This window comes from Pelophylax lessonae (genome assembly GCF_965119305.1).
Source record: "Pelophylax lessonae genome assembly, chromosome: 1".
NCBI classification, from domain to species: Eukaryota; Metazoa; Chordata; class Amphibia; order Anura; family Ranidae; genus Pelophylax; species Pelophylax lessonae.
This window is the reverse complement of record NC_138768.1, coordinates 861058586-861074781: the sequence shown is the minus strand read 5'-3', so window position 1 is coordinate 861074781 and position 16196 is coordinate 861058586. Positions and strand designations below refer to the sequence as shown.

The 16196-nt window shown below is 42.7% G+C and overlaps 1 protein-coding gene across 1 annotated transcript in view; it reads left to right on the top strand.

Annotated features, from left to right (window-relative positions):
- The window catches only part of LOC309550053 (von Willebrand factor A domain-containing protein 5A-like), a 220099-nt gene that overhangs the window by 34501 nt on the left and 169402 nt on the right, over window positions 1–16196 (top strand). The window contains exons 4-5 of the mRNA XM_082250520.1: window positions 4797–4966; window positions 5225–5345. Of these exons, the coding sequence (XP_082106646.1) occupies window positions 4797–4966; window positions 5225–5345 (291 nt within the window). The remainder of the gene's footprint in view (window positions 1–4796; window positions 4967–5224; window positions 5346–16196) is intronic.

Below are 16196 nucleotides of genomic sequence, written 5' to 3'. Positions count from 1 at the left end.
CTCAGCACCAAGCCCATGATGCTGTTAATCCGGCCCTGGTCCTCCTCCACCGCCGCTTCCACCTACACCGCCCATAGGTGTGCGCAGCCTATTGCATTAAGGTGTGCACCCCAAAGTTGAAATACACATGCATGTGTTTGCCAGCAGGGAGAGTAATGTATCGGGGCCATGTACCTGTAGGCAAGGAGAAATAGAGCAGAGCAGGTCCCAGGGAGATCTTTCCCATCTCCTCACTGGCAATGCTATGTGCCCTAGGTGATTAGGGTGTGCCCAGGCACACCCAGCACACCCTGTGCGCACGCCTATGTCACCGCCACATCCACCACCACCTCAACCTCCCTCCTACTCCATATGGGCCTCGTCCTTCAGAGATGAAGAAGAACATTGTTTTATTTTTCTGTTTTTTTTTGTTGTTTTAAGTTATTTCCCTATCCACATTTGTTTGCAGAGCACTTGCCATGCTCTTAATTACGTTTTGCTGCCATTTGCAGCACTCTAGCCCTTTCCTTTGGTGTTTTAGAGCCATTTTAGTGCCTTAAAGTTCGGGTCCCCATTGACTTCAATGGGGTTCGGTGTCCGGGAAAAGTTCGGTAAAAGTCCGGGACACGGACCCGGACTTTTTTTTAAAGTTCGGCCGAACCCGTCGAACACGGACATCTAGGTGTCCGCTCAACCCTAATGTTAACTGATTTGAACTGAATCCGTTTTTTCTTAGCAAAAATGTGACTGAATGGATGAAGCCCATGTAAAAGGGGCCTTAAATACAGGAAGGAGTTGTCTGCTATTTTGCAGGAGTTTGAGGAAGTTGCAACTTTGAATGCTGACTACAGAGGCCATAAGCAAACTTCCAACAGCTTCCTCTCCAGAATACTTGCTTACATGCCTGCAGCTGTAGCCACCTCAGAGTCTTCAGCTATGAAGACTCCATCTGATGAAAAGTCTCAGAAATTCATGCTAGATTATTTTTTTTCTGGAGGAGTCGGAGGCAGCTGCCAGGGTTAATGAAACAATATTGGCTCTTATTGACATGGTACGTACCATCATAAAAATGGAAGAGCAGCCTGTAGCTTCTAACAGCGCTGTTACTGGTCTAGGATCTCTAAGGGGTCCCAAAAGTAAATAAACCTTTCTACACATCTTACACAGAAGTTTTCTGTACAAAGACTGGAATACACTTGATAATCTATTCAAACCTCCAAAACGTTTTGCAGAATATCCTTTTGCGAAGGAATTTATCACAAAGTGATCCATTCCTACTGTTGAGGAGGCACCAGCATAAAGGAGTCATTTGACAAATGTTTGGAAGCTCCATCTAAAAGATTCTAAATCCCTGTCTTCTTTAACAGGCTTTGATTCACAGCCTGCTGTGGCCCTGATGGAAGTCTGTCAAAACTTAGGGGGTTTAACTAAATTCATGTTAAAGTAAACCTTCAATGCTAAACTCCAAATCTCCCCAACACAAATGGCTTTAAAAAGCCATTTGTAAACAAGCAAATTGCCCCAAAAATGACTTGGCTTAACCTGGCCTCAGGCGCAGATGGTAGATGTGATACTCCGACCTGATCAAAATAGTGGCAGGCATTCTGTGGGTTCTTCCAAATCCACTGGATTTTCTTTCCCAAGAACTAGTGCTTCACCACCCTGCTTTAAATTTGCTAGCTTAAACGGCATGGCTTTTAAAGCCGGGGTCTTGAGAAAGATAGGACAATCTGAATTGGTAATTTCCACAAGGTTAAAAGCTAGGAAGTCTACTTCTCATTAGGTATACCATCACACACGGAAGGTTTACTTCTCCCAGTGCAGAGAAAGTAGCTTTAACCCCTGGAAATACTCAGTGGGGAAAAAACTGTACCTCTTACAATCAGGTCTAGATTGGTATTTGGTACTGAACTCCATCAAGGAAAGAATTTTGATCCTTGAGATCATATTCCAAAGACCGCAAGCCTCCCCTACTTTTGTTAAAGGAGAAGTAGTGTCAAAGCTCAATTGGCCCTATTTCTCCTATGGATCACAGGAGTGCACTTCATTCTGCAATCCTGCGACCCATTTTTCCCTCAGCTGGTCCAGGCCCTGAACAGATCCTAATCTTGACTGGCAGTTGACTCAGCTTCTTAGTGAGACTCTGAGAGCCTGAGCCAGCTGCCCTCACCCCCTACACGGCCTGGCACTCCAGTGAGCGCTGGGGGCGGGGGGGCAGAGCGGAGGAGCTGGTGACTAGGCTAAAGACCAAAAACTGAGTGATCAGAGGCCTTTGATCACTCAGTTCTTGGTCTTTAGAGGCGGCAGGGGACAACTGCAGCTGGGATTGGTGCTACAGCTGTCTAGGTGAGTATCTATTTATTTTTTTATTTTTTTTATTCCTGAACTTATCTTTTAGGTCTTTGTATTTGTGCTATCTCATGTAGCTCCTCCAGTAAAATCATCTGTTATTCTGTAAAATTTTAATTTAGTTCACTTTGCCCCATTGAACACATCCAGGATATTCTCCTTTCCAGGCTTACAAGGTTGCATTTTTTCGCTGCTATCACCTCTGTGAGGCCTGCATCTGAGCTGGCAGCCTTGTCTTATCCAGAACCATTTCTGATCTTACAAAAGGATAACATGGGGTTAGGGCCCAGAAACTCTTCCCTTCCTAAGGTAGTCAGGCCTCTCTGTCCAGCTCCAGGACATAAGATTTCTGTCTGGGTGTAATTTGTGCTATGCAGCCACCACTTTCATTAGAAAGACTAATTCTCTCTTTTCATTCCTAATGGTCCCCGTAAAATAGAACCAACATCTCATTCCACCATTTCTCAGTGGCTCAGACAGATCAATGTTCAAGCATATGGTCAAGCTCACTCTACTAGATCTGTAGGTTTCCTCCTAGGCTTTTTGGCCTCAGACAATCTGTTTCCCAGATTTGCAAGGCTGCCAAATGGTTCTTTGTTGGCATGTTTTCTTACCAGGTGGATGTTCAGGCCTCATCAACTTTGTTCATTTTTAATCCTTATGCTGCTGGCATTAGGAAATAGATGGGAAAGTATATTATATTTACTTGTGTTAAACGTATTAATTTTTTTTTTTTCTTTTACATGTCTTTAGTTACGTCCTGGTTTCACGCCTGGGCAAATGTCATACATCCCAGCAATTTTCAGGAGGGGAGGAGAGGAGAGGAGAAGGGGGTTTTCTCACCTAAGCACACCCTCCTGCATGCATGCTTGAGCTAAGGGCACATGGATTCCAGGAAGTTAATGCTACATGAATCATTTGTCCTTACTCAAGATGGCCACAACCAGAAATGGTAGAGGGTGTTTTTTTTAAAGTGATTTCTCAACCAAATAAAGCATGGGGACATGGATGGATGGGGGGAGTTTAGTTTGAATATTAAAAATGAATTAAACCCTGTTTGAGGTGCTCATATGCAATGTAGTTCTGCTTTAATAAACAAGAAAGAGATTATTTTACGGGACACAGTTCACACTTCTCTGTGATTTTGAAATCTTACCCCTAGTACTTATAGTGACAGCTGCGCTACCCTGCTCAAATGCACTGTAAACCAATATATACAATATAAAGTGCTATGAGTGCATTAATATAATCAGACTGCAATTAGTGCAAAAATAAATATACACATTAAGTGCTGATAGGTATGTTTGCAGTGATATTCATATGATAAGCGACTTTAAAAAAATGATGTGAAAAATCATCAGAAAGAATAACTAAAAAGTCCAAAAACGAGAAATCAAATATGCTCCCAGTGAGGGCAGTGAAGGTAATACATCAAGGGAATTCCAAAATAAAGTGCTCCTTGCACATGCAATATGTCACTGCAAATCACCGTGCTTGCTCCCATCAGGGTGCACACTCACCTGAAAATGTGGACCCCTAGGCTTATATCAAGGCAGGTATACACGGCTTCTGTAAAATGCTGTCACCCGTAATTATGGAGGCCACACCACTGAATCCAACTCAGAGGGCAATACAAAACCATAGGAAATGGCATAACGTGATACCGTTTATGTCAATTATTTGCATATAAGTAAAAAGAATTTCCACTCGCAAAATAGGTGCCATCTCCTGGCACTGGGAATAATCTGCCGATTGTTTAAGGTAAACCACTGCTGCTTCACAATCCCCTGAAGCCAGTGTGCATCCACTAGGGGGAAGTGACGTAGTACGTGATCGATATGCCCGCCTCTACGTGTTTCGTCATCAGGAGACCCTGTTTTTTTTTTTTTTTTTTTACTCCTAGTATGGTTCCTGCACTGAGGAATGCTGGGAGAGGGAGGGGCTATCCATGCTGATTACTGTTTTTTGCTGCCAGTGTCAAATTCCTCCTATAGGTGGCAGTATAGCCAAATTGCCTTCCCCTCTGTGTTTTATTTCATGCTCTTGATATTGCTTTATCACAGAACTGGTGCATGTTGAGCAGAGGAAGAGTTTTTAAGGGGCTGGCTTTCAGTTTTTTATGTTTGCCATGTTCAGTCCTCCTATAGATGGCAGTGTAACCTTACTGTATCTGAATTCTGGTGTCCCTCAATGGACTTCCAAAAGTAGTATTTTACAGTTAATACAAAAATCTTGTTTTTTCTTCTCTGGCCTTCGTAAGCATCTAGATAAGGAAATACAGGCTGCAAGGGCCACAAAATAAATGACAATAGCAGGTTGGGCATCAGGGCAGTAGAGATTTGGGTGAACACAAGTACGTGAACTATTTTTATCTTAAAAACATATTAGGCCAGGTAAAGTTAACTTTTAATATATCGAAATGTATCAAAATATGATAATTTACTGACTCTGCATCTTATCTCTTCCAGATCATGATGTGAGCATAACAGCCACACGTCCGCAGGTGCCAATTGGTGAGATCCCGTACACGCTGAGTCTGAACGCTCACTTCCAATCTGCATATGGGATCGCCAAGATCGAGTCCAACTGTAACATCACCCCTCTGGAATACACAGATAGTGACAACACTAGTGCCAAGGTGAGTGGGGCACAGAATAATATCAAGGCTCATTTCTTTTGTTGATTACACAGGATAACTACTTCTTCTAATACATGGTGTTGGGGTTGAAAAGTGTAGATAAACCATCAAGTCTTTTATGTACGTCGTTTATTATAATTTTGCAGTCATCTCATGTGTTCATGTCACCCCTACATACAGTGAAGATGATTGATTACCAAGGCAGCAAATGTGCTATCTACAATTACAACTTATTATTCTGTTATTTCTCCTTTGTAGGTGTCACTGGCGGAGGGACACAAGTTTGAGCGAGATGTAGAATTATTGGCTTATTATACGGATGTGAACAAACCCAGCGTCACCGTGGATGCTGCCCAGGAATCACGACCGACGCCATCAGGTGACAAAATAGGCGGACATGACATCTACAGCTAGCACTCTGAGCCATAGTATGGCTTGTTACATTTGTGCCAATGTCAATGTTATTACAGATGCTAAAAATTATTACAAATGACACTGCTCCACACTAATATATGCAACAGCCAAATGTGGGTGGACAGGCTCTCCACAATCAACCTTCTCCCCTCTAGAAATATAAACACACAAGGTTGTATTTTTTTTTTTATTTCTGAACCACAATAAGCTTTACTGATAGCAGATCAGGTCACACAGACAGTCTCTCCGCCATCGGATGTGGCTCTGCCCACTGAATAGACATGTGCAATTCATGTAATTACCAATTTAAAAATCAAATTAAATTTACGTTATTCAGAGATTCGGATGTATCTGGATTTCTAATCACTATTTCTGAATCACAATATTAAGAAATAAATCAGAAATAAATGATAACTAAACACATTTTTCAGATTCAAAAATGACTTTGAATTGGAAATGAAAACACATTGCAATGAATACAGTAAGGTATAAAAGTGAAATAAGATGATGATTCCTGCTTAGGCTGCTTTATAGAAAAGAATATATAAGAGTGGAATAAAATGGAATAGAATATAAAAGAATGAAATAAAATAGAATTCAAAATAAAGGAATAGAATAAAATAAAACAGAATAGAAAAGAGTAGAATAGAATATATTTAAACCGAATAGAAAAGAGTAGAATAGAATATAATTAAACCGAATAGAATAGAAAATAAGAAATAGTAGATAAAGACTATTTCAGAAAGACACAATCACATATGACTCCACTCATGACACTTTTCACCCAATGGGCTTCATTATAAGAAGTCAGGGACACCCATTGGGTGAAATGTGTCAGCTGTAGACATGTGCAGAACGAAAAAATGTGTTTAGTTTCGGATTGGTTTGTTAAGTTACCAATTTTTTGCCTCTTTTTCCCACTAATAGAGCTTTCTTTTGGTGGTTTTTGAAAAAAAAAAAAGACCAACCATTTGGAAACAAAATATATATTTTTTTACCTTCTGCTATAAAACATATCCAATAAAGAAATTTGAAAAAATCGAATTTCTTCATAAATTTAGGCTAATGTTTATTCTTCTACATGTTTTTGGTAAAAGTAAATCCAAATAAGCGTATATTGATTAGTTTGGACAAAAGTTATAGCGTCTACAAACTATGGGATATTTTTATTCATTTTATTTTTTTTTACTAGTAATGGTGTTCCGAAATTCAAATTTCACAAAAATTAATTTTGAATAGATTAGAAAAAATAGAAAATATATACCCGTATTCTGAAATTAGAATTTTTAATAAAATGGAATAGAATATAATAGAATATACCTAATTTTCCGACGTATAAGACAACTTGGCATATAAGACGACCCCCCCCCCCTACTTTTCAAGTTAAAATATAGGTTTTGGGCTATACTCAACGTATTATAAGACTACCCCCCCTTTCCGAAGCAAAGCAAGGCAACACCATATATGCAGAGTATAAAAATCTCAAAGTTAATTAAGTAAGTGTAATCTATGAAAGCACTGGCTGCCTGTGCCCTATTCATCTGCAAGGTACCGTAAATATATTCTCTTATAAATCTCCAAGGTATTGTAAGTATAAAAATCCCAAAGGTAATTAGGTAAGTGTACCGTAATCTAGGAAAGCCCTGGCTGTCTGTGCCCTATTCATCTGCATGTATTCTCTTATAAATCTCCAAGGTATTGTAAGTACTAAGTATTACCAGTAGATGTAACATCTCTCAATGCGCTGGCTGTGTGAGAATCCTATACCAGTATACCGTATGTGCCGTAGCTTTGGCTACGTACAGTATACCGCGCTGAGCCAATCACTGCGAGCGATGTACTCTATTATTGAATTTTCGGATTGGCGGAGTCAGAGATGCAGGATTATGTTACTCTCTCTGACTCCGTCAATCCTAGCAGGCTTTGCATTCAATAATAGAATACATCACTCACAGTGATTGGCTCAGCGCGGTATACTATGTAGCCGAAGCTACGGTACAATATACCGGTACAGGATTCCCGCACAGTCAGCGGGAGAAGATTATACATCTACCGGTAATACAGATGTAAGAGAATACATTTACGGTACTTACGATACCTAGATTACACTCACTTAACTCTCACACTCACTCACTACTACTTTCATACTCATACTATAAGATGACCACCCCCCATTTTTGGGGGATTTTTTTGAGGTTCAAAAGTCGTCTTATACGCCGGAAAATACGGTAGCTGTCTTATAAAATTTGAATTTCAAAAAGAATAGAATGGAGTAAAACAGAATAGAAAACAAAAGAATAGAATAGAAAATAAAAGAATAGAATAGAAAATATAATAGAAGAGGATAAAATAGAATATAGCCTTTCAAAATTCAAATTAGATTTTTTTGATTCTAATAATTAGACTCCATTGGAAAAATAAAAATCTGGTCAAAAATTAATAAACAAAATAAAATTAAACTAAATGAAACGTTGTTATGAATGCAACGAAACGAAATGAGTACGTTAACTGATCAATCTGAAACTTAACACATTTTTTCGTTCATGAATAAAAAGTGTATAGGGTAGGGGAAAATAAGGGAATTTTCACATAGAAAATAATGCTCTGCTATGCCTTCACGTACATTTTATACGGTTACCAACCTAACCAAACTAGGCATACAAAAAATTGTTTCACATAGAGCGTGGAAAAAAAGGTTAATTTAACCTTCTTTTTTTCCCGAGCTCTATGTGGAACATTTTTTTGTATACATTTTTCCGTTCTTCACGTGTCTACAGCTGACACATTTCACCCAATGGGTGTCCCTGACCTATTACGATTAAGCCCATTGGGTGAAAAGTGTCAGAGGTGGAGTCACATGTGACTGTGTCTTTCTGATCCAGTCTGGTACCCATAAAACCTGTTCAGCAAAAAAACAAAGTGTGCGGCTTTGTGTATTTAACAAAGGATGTTGTCCTGTATTGCAAGCAGTGTTCATTGAACCTTGTCTGGTCCCAATTATCTGTGTCCCTTAGAGCCAGAACTCTCCACCAATCTGTAGGACCAGTTTGCAGTTGATAGGTACACCAACAAGTACTCTTCCCGTGGGGTTCCATCCACATGCATTTTTGCAGTGTACTTTTCCTGTGCTTTTCAGTTTCCTAAAAGTTTTTATTAAAAATGTTTTCATCGATAATAAAGGTCAGCACAAAAGATCAGACCTACAGAACTTTGTGGAACATACAAAGAAGAATCCAACCTAAGGGGAGAAATGATAGAGTATAATCATACAATGAATTCCATATTAATGAATTCCATATTAAACAGAAAATACCTTCTATAACAAAACCTTGTTCTTCTGACGAGTGTTTGGCCATGAAGTGTGTTGTTGAGATACAAATTACATGAAGGAACTTCTATAAGAATTCAGGCCCGATAAAGAGAAATAAAAGAAAGGAAAGGTAAAGAGAGGGTGGAAGGGAAAAGGTACGATATGGTAAAGAGAGGAAAGAAGAAAGACCAGTCAGGACACCACTACGCTGGGACCCATAGCACCCTTAACTAGGTGGGTATTAGGTGGTCCACGAGGATTTGTCAAAAACACCAGGAAAATAATTTGTAATCCAAGGGAACCAAACCAAAAATTTTCGAACTGTGTCATGAAGAACAGCCTTTAATATATGAACATAGTAGGTACCAAGCCAATTTTTTCTTTAACCACTTGACCTCCGCAAGATTTACCCCCCCCCCCCTTTATGACCAGGTCGTTTTTTGTGATATGGCACTGCGTTACTTTCACTGATAATTGCGCAGTCCTGCAATGCTGTACCAAAATTGCATTTTTTGCCATTTTTTCCCACTAATAGAGCTTTCTTTTGGTGGTTTTTGATCACCTCTGCATTTTTCATTTTTTATGCTATAAAAAAAAAAAGACTAACCATTTTGAAAAAAAAAAATATATTTCTCTTACGTCCTCTGACAGTCGCCGCCCACTCATTCAATTCTGCACGTCTGGGTATTGGCCTTCTCCGCAGGAGTAAGCTAGGCAGAAGATTTTGTTAGAATAATCACAAAAACTAGACACACCTACAGGGGGCTGTCCTTCTGGTCAATACCCCCAGCTAGCCTCATTCCCAATTCAGTTTTCTGCTGCCTAGCTCAGGAGTAGGCTGGGTTTCCCTGGCTGGGACTTAAGTGTCAGCTTTTTTCTTCTTTTTCTGTTTTTTCTCTAAAAAAGTGTTTTTCTTTTAAAAGATAGCTTTTTATTTTCTCCTTCGCTAGTTAGTCAGACTCTAGAAGACTACAGCCTTTGCAGAGCTGGGCCTCGCACTGGTTGTTCTAGAACCTTACGGACTCCCAGCCTGCCATCGAGCGTTAGCAGGTTATTGGTACGCCCAGGCCTCGCAAACGACAGTGTCCCTGGCATCAGGAATGAGCCTGCAAAGTTGCTATCTTCGCTGGGATGTCTCAACTATGGTACGCCCACGTGTTGCTAGCGTCCCCTTCGGCTGACGGCACCCCAACTCAGAGTGGGAGGTTTCCTGTCTCAGAGAGGTGCCCACGTTCGCTGGACTGGTGAGTACTATTACTACCCCTCTGTCTCTGGACCATGTTTGTTGGGGTGTGTATGTGGGCCCTCTGTTTGGAGATGACAGTTCAGGTATGGGTTCTGTGATATCCCCCTCATGGCTGTAGGTGCAGCTCCTGTGTGTCCCTTCCCTGTCCCTGCGGGGGCGCTATCGCAGTTTGACCGCTGTGTGGGAGGTGCGGGTGTCTCCTACTTCCCAGGGGTGCTTTGTGGGGCTCTGTGGGGGCCAGTGCTGGTGTTTTTGGGGCCGCATTTAGCGCTACTCCGCGAGGCTGCCATTTTGGGTGAGGGCAGGCTGGTCGGCCTCATAGTGAGGGCTGCAGCCATTTTCTGTCATCCGTTTGGTGCCATCTTTAGTGTGGGCATGATGTCCTTTGTGAGCAGTGGCCATTTTGCCAGGGCTTTTCTCCCCACTGACTTCTATTGGCAACCATTTTCTTGTGGCTCAGGGCTGGCTTTGCCTCTAGGGGCGTGAGGTCACTTCCTCCTTCTTCCCTTCAGCTCCTCAGCAGTGCAGCTAAGTATAGCACACTGTGGGGGGTATTTTACTGTTTTTTCTGGCCTGGATTCCTGCTAGTTCTAATTTTTACGGATTCCTGTAGCAGGGGACAGGGTCTCCATTTACGGTGCAGGTTTGCGGTGGGGCCCGCAGGAATCGCCGATTTTAAAGAGCCAGTGTCATTTAATTTGTTTATTGCTATTATGGAGTCCCAGGAAAGCAAATTCCCCACAGACCTGGTGGGTGGTTCAGGTACTCCTGAATCCGCTTCCATAGCCTTTCTATCTGCTGCACTTGCGACTTTAGCGTCAAAAGTGGATTTGCTGATGTCTGACCGGGTTTCTAAAAAACGGCCTATGTCCTCTCAGTCTTCTGATTCAGAGCTAGATTTGGTTGCCACGGACAACGTCCCCCCCTGAGGGGTCCCTGTCCTCTCAGTCAGATGTGGAGGAGGAGGATTCGTCCTCTGGGTCAGCGCGGGACCGTTTAGGAAATGTTAAATTTGGATGATGAGCCCACCCTGTCGGGTAAGCATGTTTCCTTCGGGACCCGCAAAGCCCAAAAATCAGGTCAGGTTTTTTCCTTGTCCCGAGGAGTTTCAGGAAACCGTGAATGACCAATGGCGCCGTATCAAACATATGTTTGTGGTGCCCAAGAGATTTCAGTACCGTTATTCCTTTGCGGATCCGGTGGATTCTCACTGGACTGTGGACCACACTGTGTCCAGGTTAAATAAAGCCACTTTAATGACCATGGAGGATTCCCCGGTGTTTAAAGACCCGGCAGAAAGGGGGGTGGAGACGATTTCCCGCCACATTTATCTGGGAGCGGGTTCCTTGCTGAAGCCCATGTTCGCTTTGGTAATGGTATCTCAGGCTTTTGCAGAGTGGACCAAGACACTTAGGCGCACTCTAATTGCTGAATCCGCCTCTTCTGCTGCACTGGAGATGGTGGATCAAATGGCCCAGGCCGTGCTGTACCTGTGTAAAGCGGCCTTGGATGAGGCCCCCTTAGTCGCACGACGGTCGCGGTTGCAATCCGCCACATTACCTGGTTGAAAAGCTGGTCGGCCGACCAGTCTTCAAAAAAGACAGTGACCGACATCCCTTATGCGGAGAGTCGTCTTTTTGGGGACTCTCTGGATGAACTGATCAAAGGGCTCACTGGGGGTAAGAGCACTCTTTTGCCCCAGGTGGCTAGGGGAAAATCGTCCCGCGCCAAGCGGGGTCCCTCTTTTAAACCTAATCAGGGGTCCTTTCGTGCCTTCAGGACACAGGATAAGGGAAAGTCCTTCAAGGCCTCTGGTAGCCAGAAAAAGCCTTGGGCGGGTAAGTCCAAAGGAGGCCACGCTGGCACAGCGACCCAGTCCACCTCATCCTGAAGGGACGCCCTCACCCGTCTCAGGGGTGGGGGGAGTCTGCATTGTTTTCCCGAGCCATGGCTGTCCAAGGTTCAGGACAGGTGGGTTCAAGAACTAATTCGCTCAGGGTATAAGATCGAATTTCGGTCTCGCCCCGCAGACAGGTTCTTTCCCTCAAATCTTCATTTAACTCCCGATCGTTTCTGGGATCTCCACCGGGCGCTTCAGGACCTCCTCGCCCAAGGAGTGGTTCAGAAGTTCCGGATGGAGTCCCTCCGGTCGGTGGTGGCATCCCTGAGTCCAAGGGACTTCTTGGCTTCCATCGATCTCAAGGATGCGTATCTACACATCCCTATATATGAGGGTCATCAGAGATACCTCCAATTCGCAATAGCAGAGGAGCACTATCAGTTTGTGGTGTTGCCTTTCGGCCTCGCTTCGGCTCCAAGGGTGTTTACCAAAGTTTTGGCTCCTGTTCTAACATTGTTGCGGGTACAGGGGATTGCCATCCTTGGGTACCTGGAGGATCTCCTTTTAAGGTCGAGCTCCAGTGCCACTCTGTTGCTCGATCTGTCAACCACGGTTCAGACGCTCCAGGAGTTTGGGTGGACCATCAATTTTCAGAAGTCGACATTGTCCCCTTCTGTTCGTCTCCCTTTCCTGGGGATGATTCTGGACTCCGCCCAGGCGAAAGTCTTTGTTCCGGAGGACAAACTCCGGATTCTGCAGGACGAGGTCAGGTCCCTCAGGGACAACTAGTCCTCTTCGCTCCGGACCTGCATGCGGTCCCTGGGTTTGATGGTGTCGGCTTTCGAGGCGATACCATTTGCACAGTTCCACACGCGATTTCTGCAAGCAGTGATTCTGACCAGGTGGGACAGGCATCCTCATTCCTTGGAAAGGAGGATCTCCTTGAGCCCCCAAGTCAGAACGGATCTTCTGTGGTGGCTTCAGTCTCCGGCTCTGACGGAAGGCAAATCCTTTCGGCCGTTGCTATGGACTGTGGTCATTACGGACGCCGGCCTGTCGGGCTGGGGTGGCGTTCTGGGCAACTTGTCTGCCCAGGGCACTTGGTCGGAGGAGGAATCCTCCCTGCCGATAAATGTCTTGGAACTGCGAGCAATCAGGCAAAATTTATACCACCGCTGTAAATTCTCTCTAATGGCCACCAATATAACAGCCATTTTCCCTACTGACCTCAAATGAAGAGATTTTAACAATGGATCCTGAAGACCTGAAAATAAATTCAAGTCTTCCTCTGGAGTAAAAGGTTTGAAAAAGGCTGCTCTATATCATCTTCCGATTTAGCATAATGTTTTTTTATTAATGAATTATTGTCTTTTTGGTTGCACTTTATTAAAGCGACTAGCCATGTAAATATTTGTGCCTCTTTTCCCCTGTAACCCTGCTGCCCCAGAAACAAACACACAGATCTGCTGTAAACTTGGTTTCGGCTCAAACTTTTTTGCCTATGAGATCTGTAAGAGTATGTTAGAGAAGTCCCGAGACATGCCTTTCTTGGCTCTTTACCGTTCAAACCTCCTTGACGAAGTCACCAAATAAAAATCCATTATTTACCAATTGTTGCAAATATTTGGACAAATGTCTTCAGCGATCAGTAGTTGATGTACTTTTAAATCCAAGCAAGTTGAGTGAACATGGATTTAAAATGTTTTGTTCTTCATGGTCTTTCCCTAAAGTTAGATTAGTAGGTAACAAATGTCTTCACTGATTTGCAGTGGATAGTTAAATATCCATTATTTTGAGAAATCTTATTTTTGTTTTATTATAATGGTTTGTCTGCACTTTTATGGGATCTCTTGAAAGAACTGTGTGGAGAAATGTTTTCTGACAACCATTTTAACCACCTCCCTACCGGCCACTGTATATAAACATCCTGTTAGGGAAGAAGTTGTACCGGGATCACGGCTGAGTCTACAACCATGTTTCCGGTGTAATTTTTTACAACCGGTGATTCTTTTTCATGTTAAAGTATTCCCGAGCAGCTGGGCAGCCGCTGGAATACTTTTACAGGTTAGCGTAAAGGGGCCCCCTCCCGCCCCCGCCATTACTGGGCTCTCCCGAGCGATTGGGAAGCGAGGGAGCGATGCAACCGATGGCATCCTTGTCCGGCCTCATTGAGAGGAACTGAAGCTGTTCCTCCCTTTGTGTGACTTCAGAACCGGCGAGACTCGACTATTTCATCACTTCCTGTTCCGGCTCTTTGTTTACTGCCAGCATAGCGGCCAGCGAAGCAGCCGATCAGACCGATCTGTGTCACATCGGCTGCATTGGAGCCCAAAGGAGAGAAAGGGGGTCTAATAGACCCCAGACCTCTCTATAAAGAGTACCTGTCATTGCTTGCTGTCAAAAGGGATGTTTACATTCCTTTGACAGCTGTAAAAGTGATCAAAATTTGTTTTTTTTATTGTTTTTTTTACACTGTAAAATTAAGATAAATATTAAAAACAATATATATATTTTTAAAGCACCCCGTGCTCACACACAGTGGCAAACCCATATGTCGGTCCCGCACACATATATAGACAGTGATTGCAACACACGTGAGGTATTACCGCGTTCGTCAGAGAGAGCAATAATTCTAGGGCCAAACCTTCTCTGTTAATCTAAACTGGTAACCTGAAAAGTCTTTTAAAACATCATCTATGGATAATTTAGTAGTAGTTTGTCGCCATTTCACGAGCGTGTGCCATTTTAAAGCATGACATGTTAGGTATCTATTTACTCAGCATAACCTCATCTTTCACATTACACAAAAAAATTTACGGTTTTGTTTTTTTTTAAATTCATTAACGTGTATTTTTTACCCAAATAATTACGTTTGAAAGACTGCTGCGCAAATACCGTGTGACATAAAATATTGCAACAACCACCATTTTATTCTCTAGGGCAGGGACCCTCAAACTACGGCCCTCCATTTGTTCGGGAACCACACATACCATGAGGCATTGTAAAACTCTGACATTCACAGACATGACTAGGCATGATGGGAATTGTAGTTCCTGAACAACTGGAGGGCCATAGATTGAAGACCCCTGCTCTAGGGTCTCTGCTTAAAAAAATATATAATGTTCAGGGGTTCTAATTTGCTAGTAAAAAAAATTGATTTTGACCTGTATATAAGTGTCAGATTTGGCCCAGTACTGAGGTAGTTAAAAATTATTTCCTACCAAATAATTATGGGCTCCTTGCTAGGATGTAACCAGTCACATCACATTTGCAAAGTCTTTCTTTGTAATATTCCTGTAGCTGATATCAGGTTAAAGCTGATTTTTGTGCTCTGTTTGGCCCCTTTCACACGGGCTTTCCGATCTGGTCCACCTGTCAGTTTTTTCAGGCGGACCTGATCGGATGCTCCATGGAGCCCTACGAGGCAAGGAATGTCACCGATGACATCTCAGCTGACACTCGCTGCTATCCGATCCAATCCTGTGCGTGAAATCCAGACGGATGGAAACCCTATTTTCCTTCCGTCTGGAGGATCGGATCGGCTGAAAACGGACAGGAGGTTTGTTTTGATCCAATCTCCCATAGAGGAGAGCGGGGCTCTCACAGCTCCGTCTCTGCAAAGTAAGCGAAGACGGAGCTGTCATCCACCTGCTCAGCGGGGATCAGCGGATCGATCCCTACTGAGAAAAACGGAGTCTGTCGGGCGCACCACCCATGTGAAAGGGGCCTTAAAGTATGTGGAACAATATCAATGATACCTCTCCTAAACTGTAAGATCACCACCGTTGGGCTTTTTGATTGTGTTGACCACAGAGAAGAGCCTCATCTGTTATATTATAGAGGTGACCTATTTGGCTTATCCAAGAAACATCATCCAGGGATTATTAGCTGTGTACCAAAATCAGGTTATCAAAATCATAAGGAGAACATTTGTTGCATTGACCTGAATATTTGTTAAACCTTGGTCTATTATTCGCATGTATTTTTTACATTTGTTCATATGACAGTCTAAGAGATATAAGGATGAACTTTTTCATTCATACTTCAACCTTTTTTCTGCCCAGAATATTTGTCTTTTTGAACCTTTCTTCTGAAATCATAGGCTGTCACTTAATTTACCCACTTTTTTTTTTTTTTTTCTACTAACCTGTTTAAATAAGTAATTTATCTGGTTTGTTTTTGTTATAGTTGCAAAAAAATTGTGGGCCCTAGTCCAAGGAAAATTCAGATCAAATTTGAACCTAAAAAAGATCCCCGGTAAGTTTGAGATGATTGTATTTGCATGCAATTGGGCTGTAGCTAAAACTTTTCTATTTAGACATTAAAGTGTTACTAAACCCAGGACCTTGCATTCACTATATCTGCTCTCCCCAGGACATTGCATTCACTATATCTGATCTCCCCAGGAACCTGCATTCAC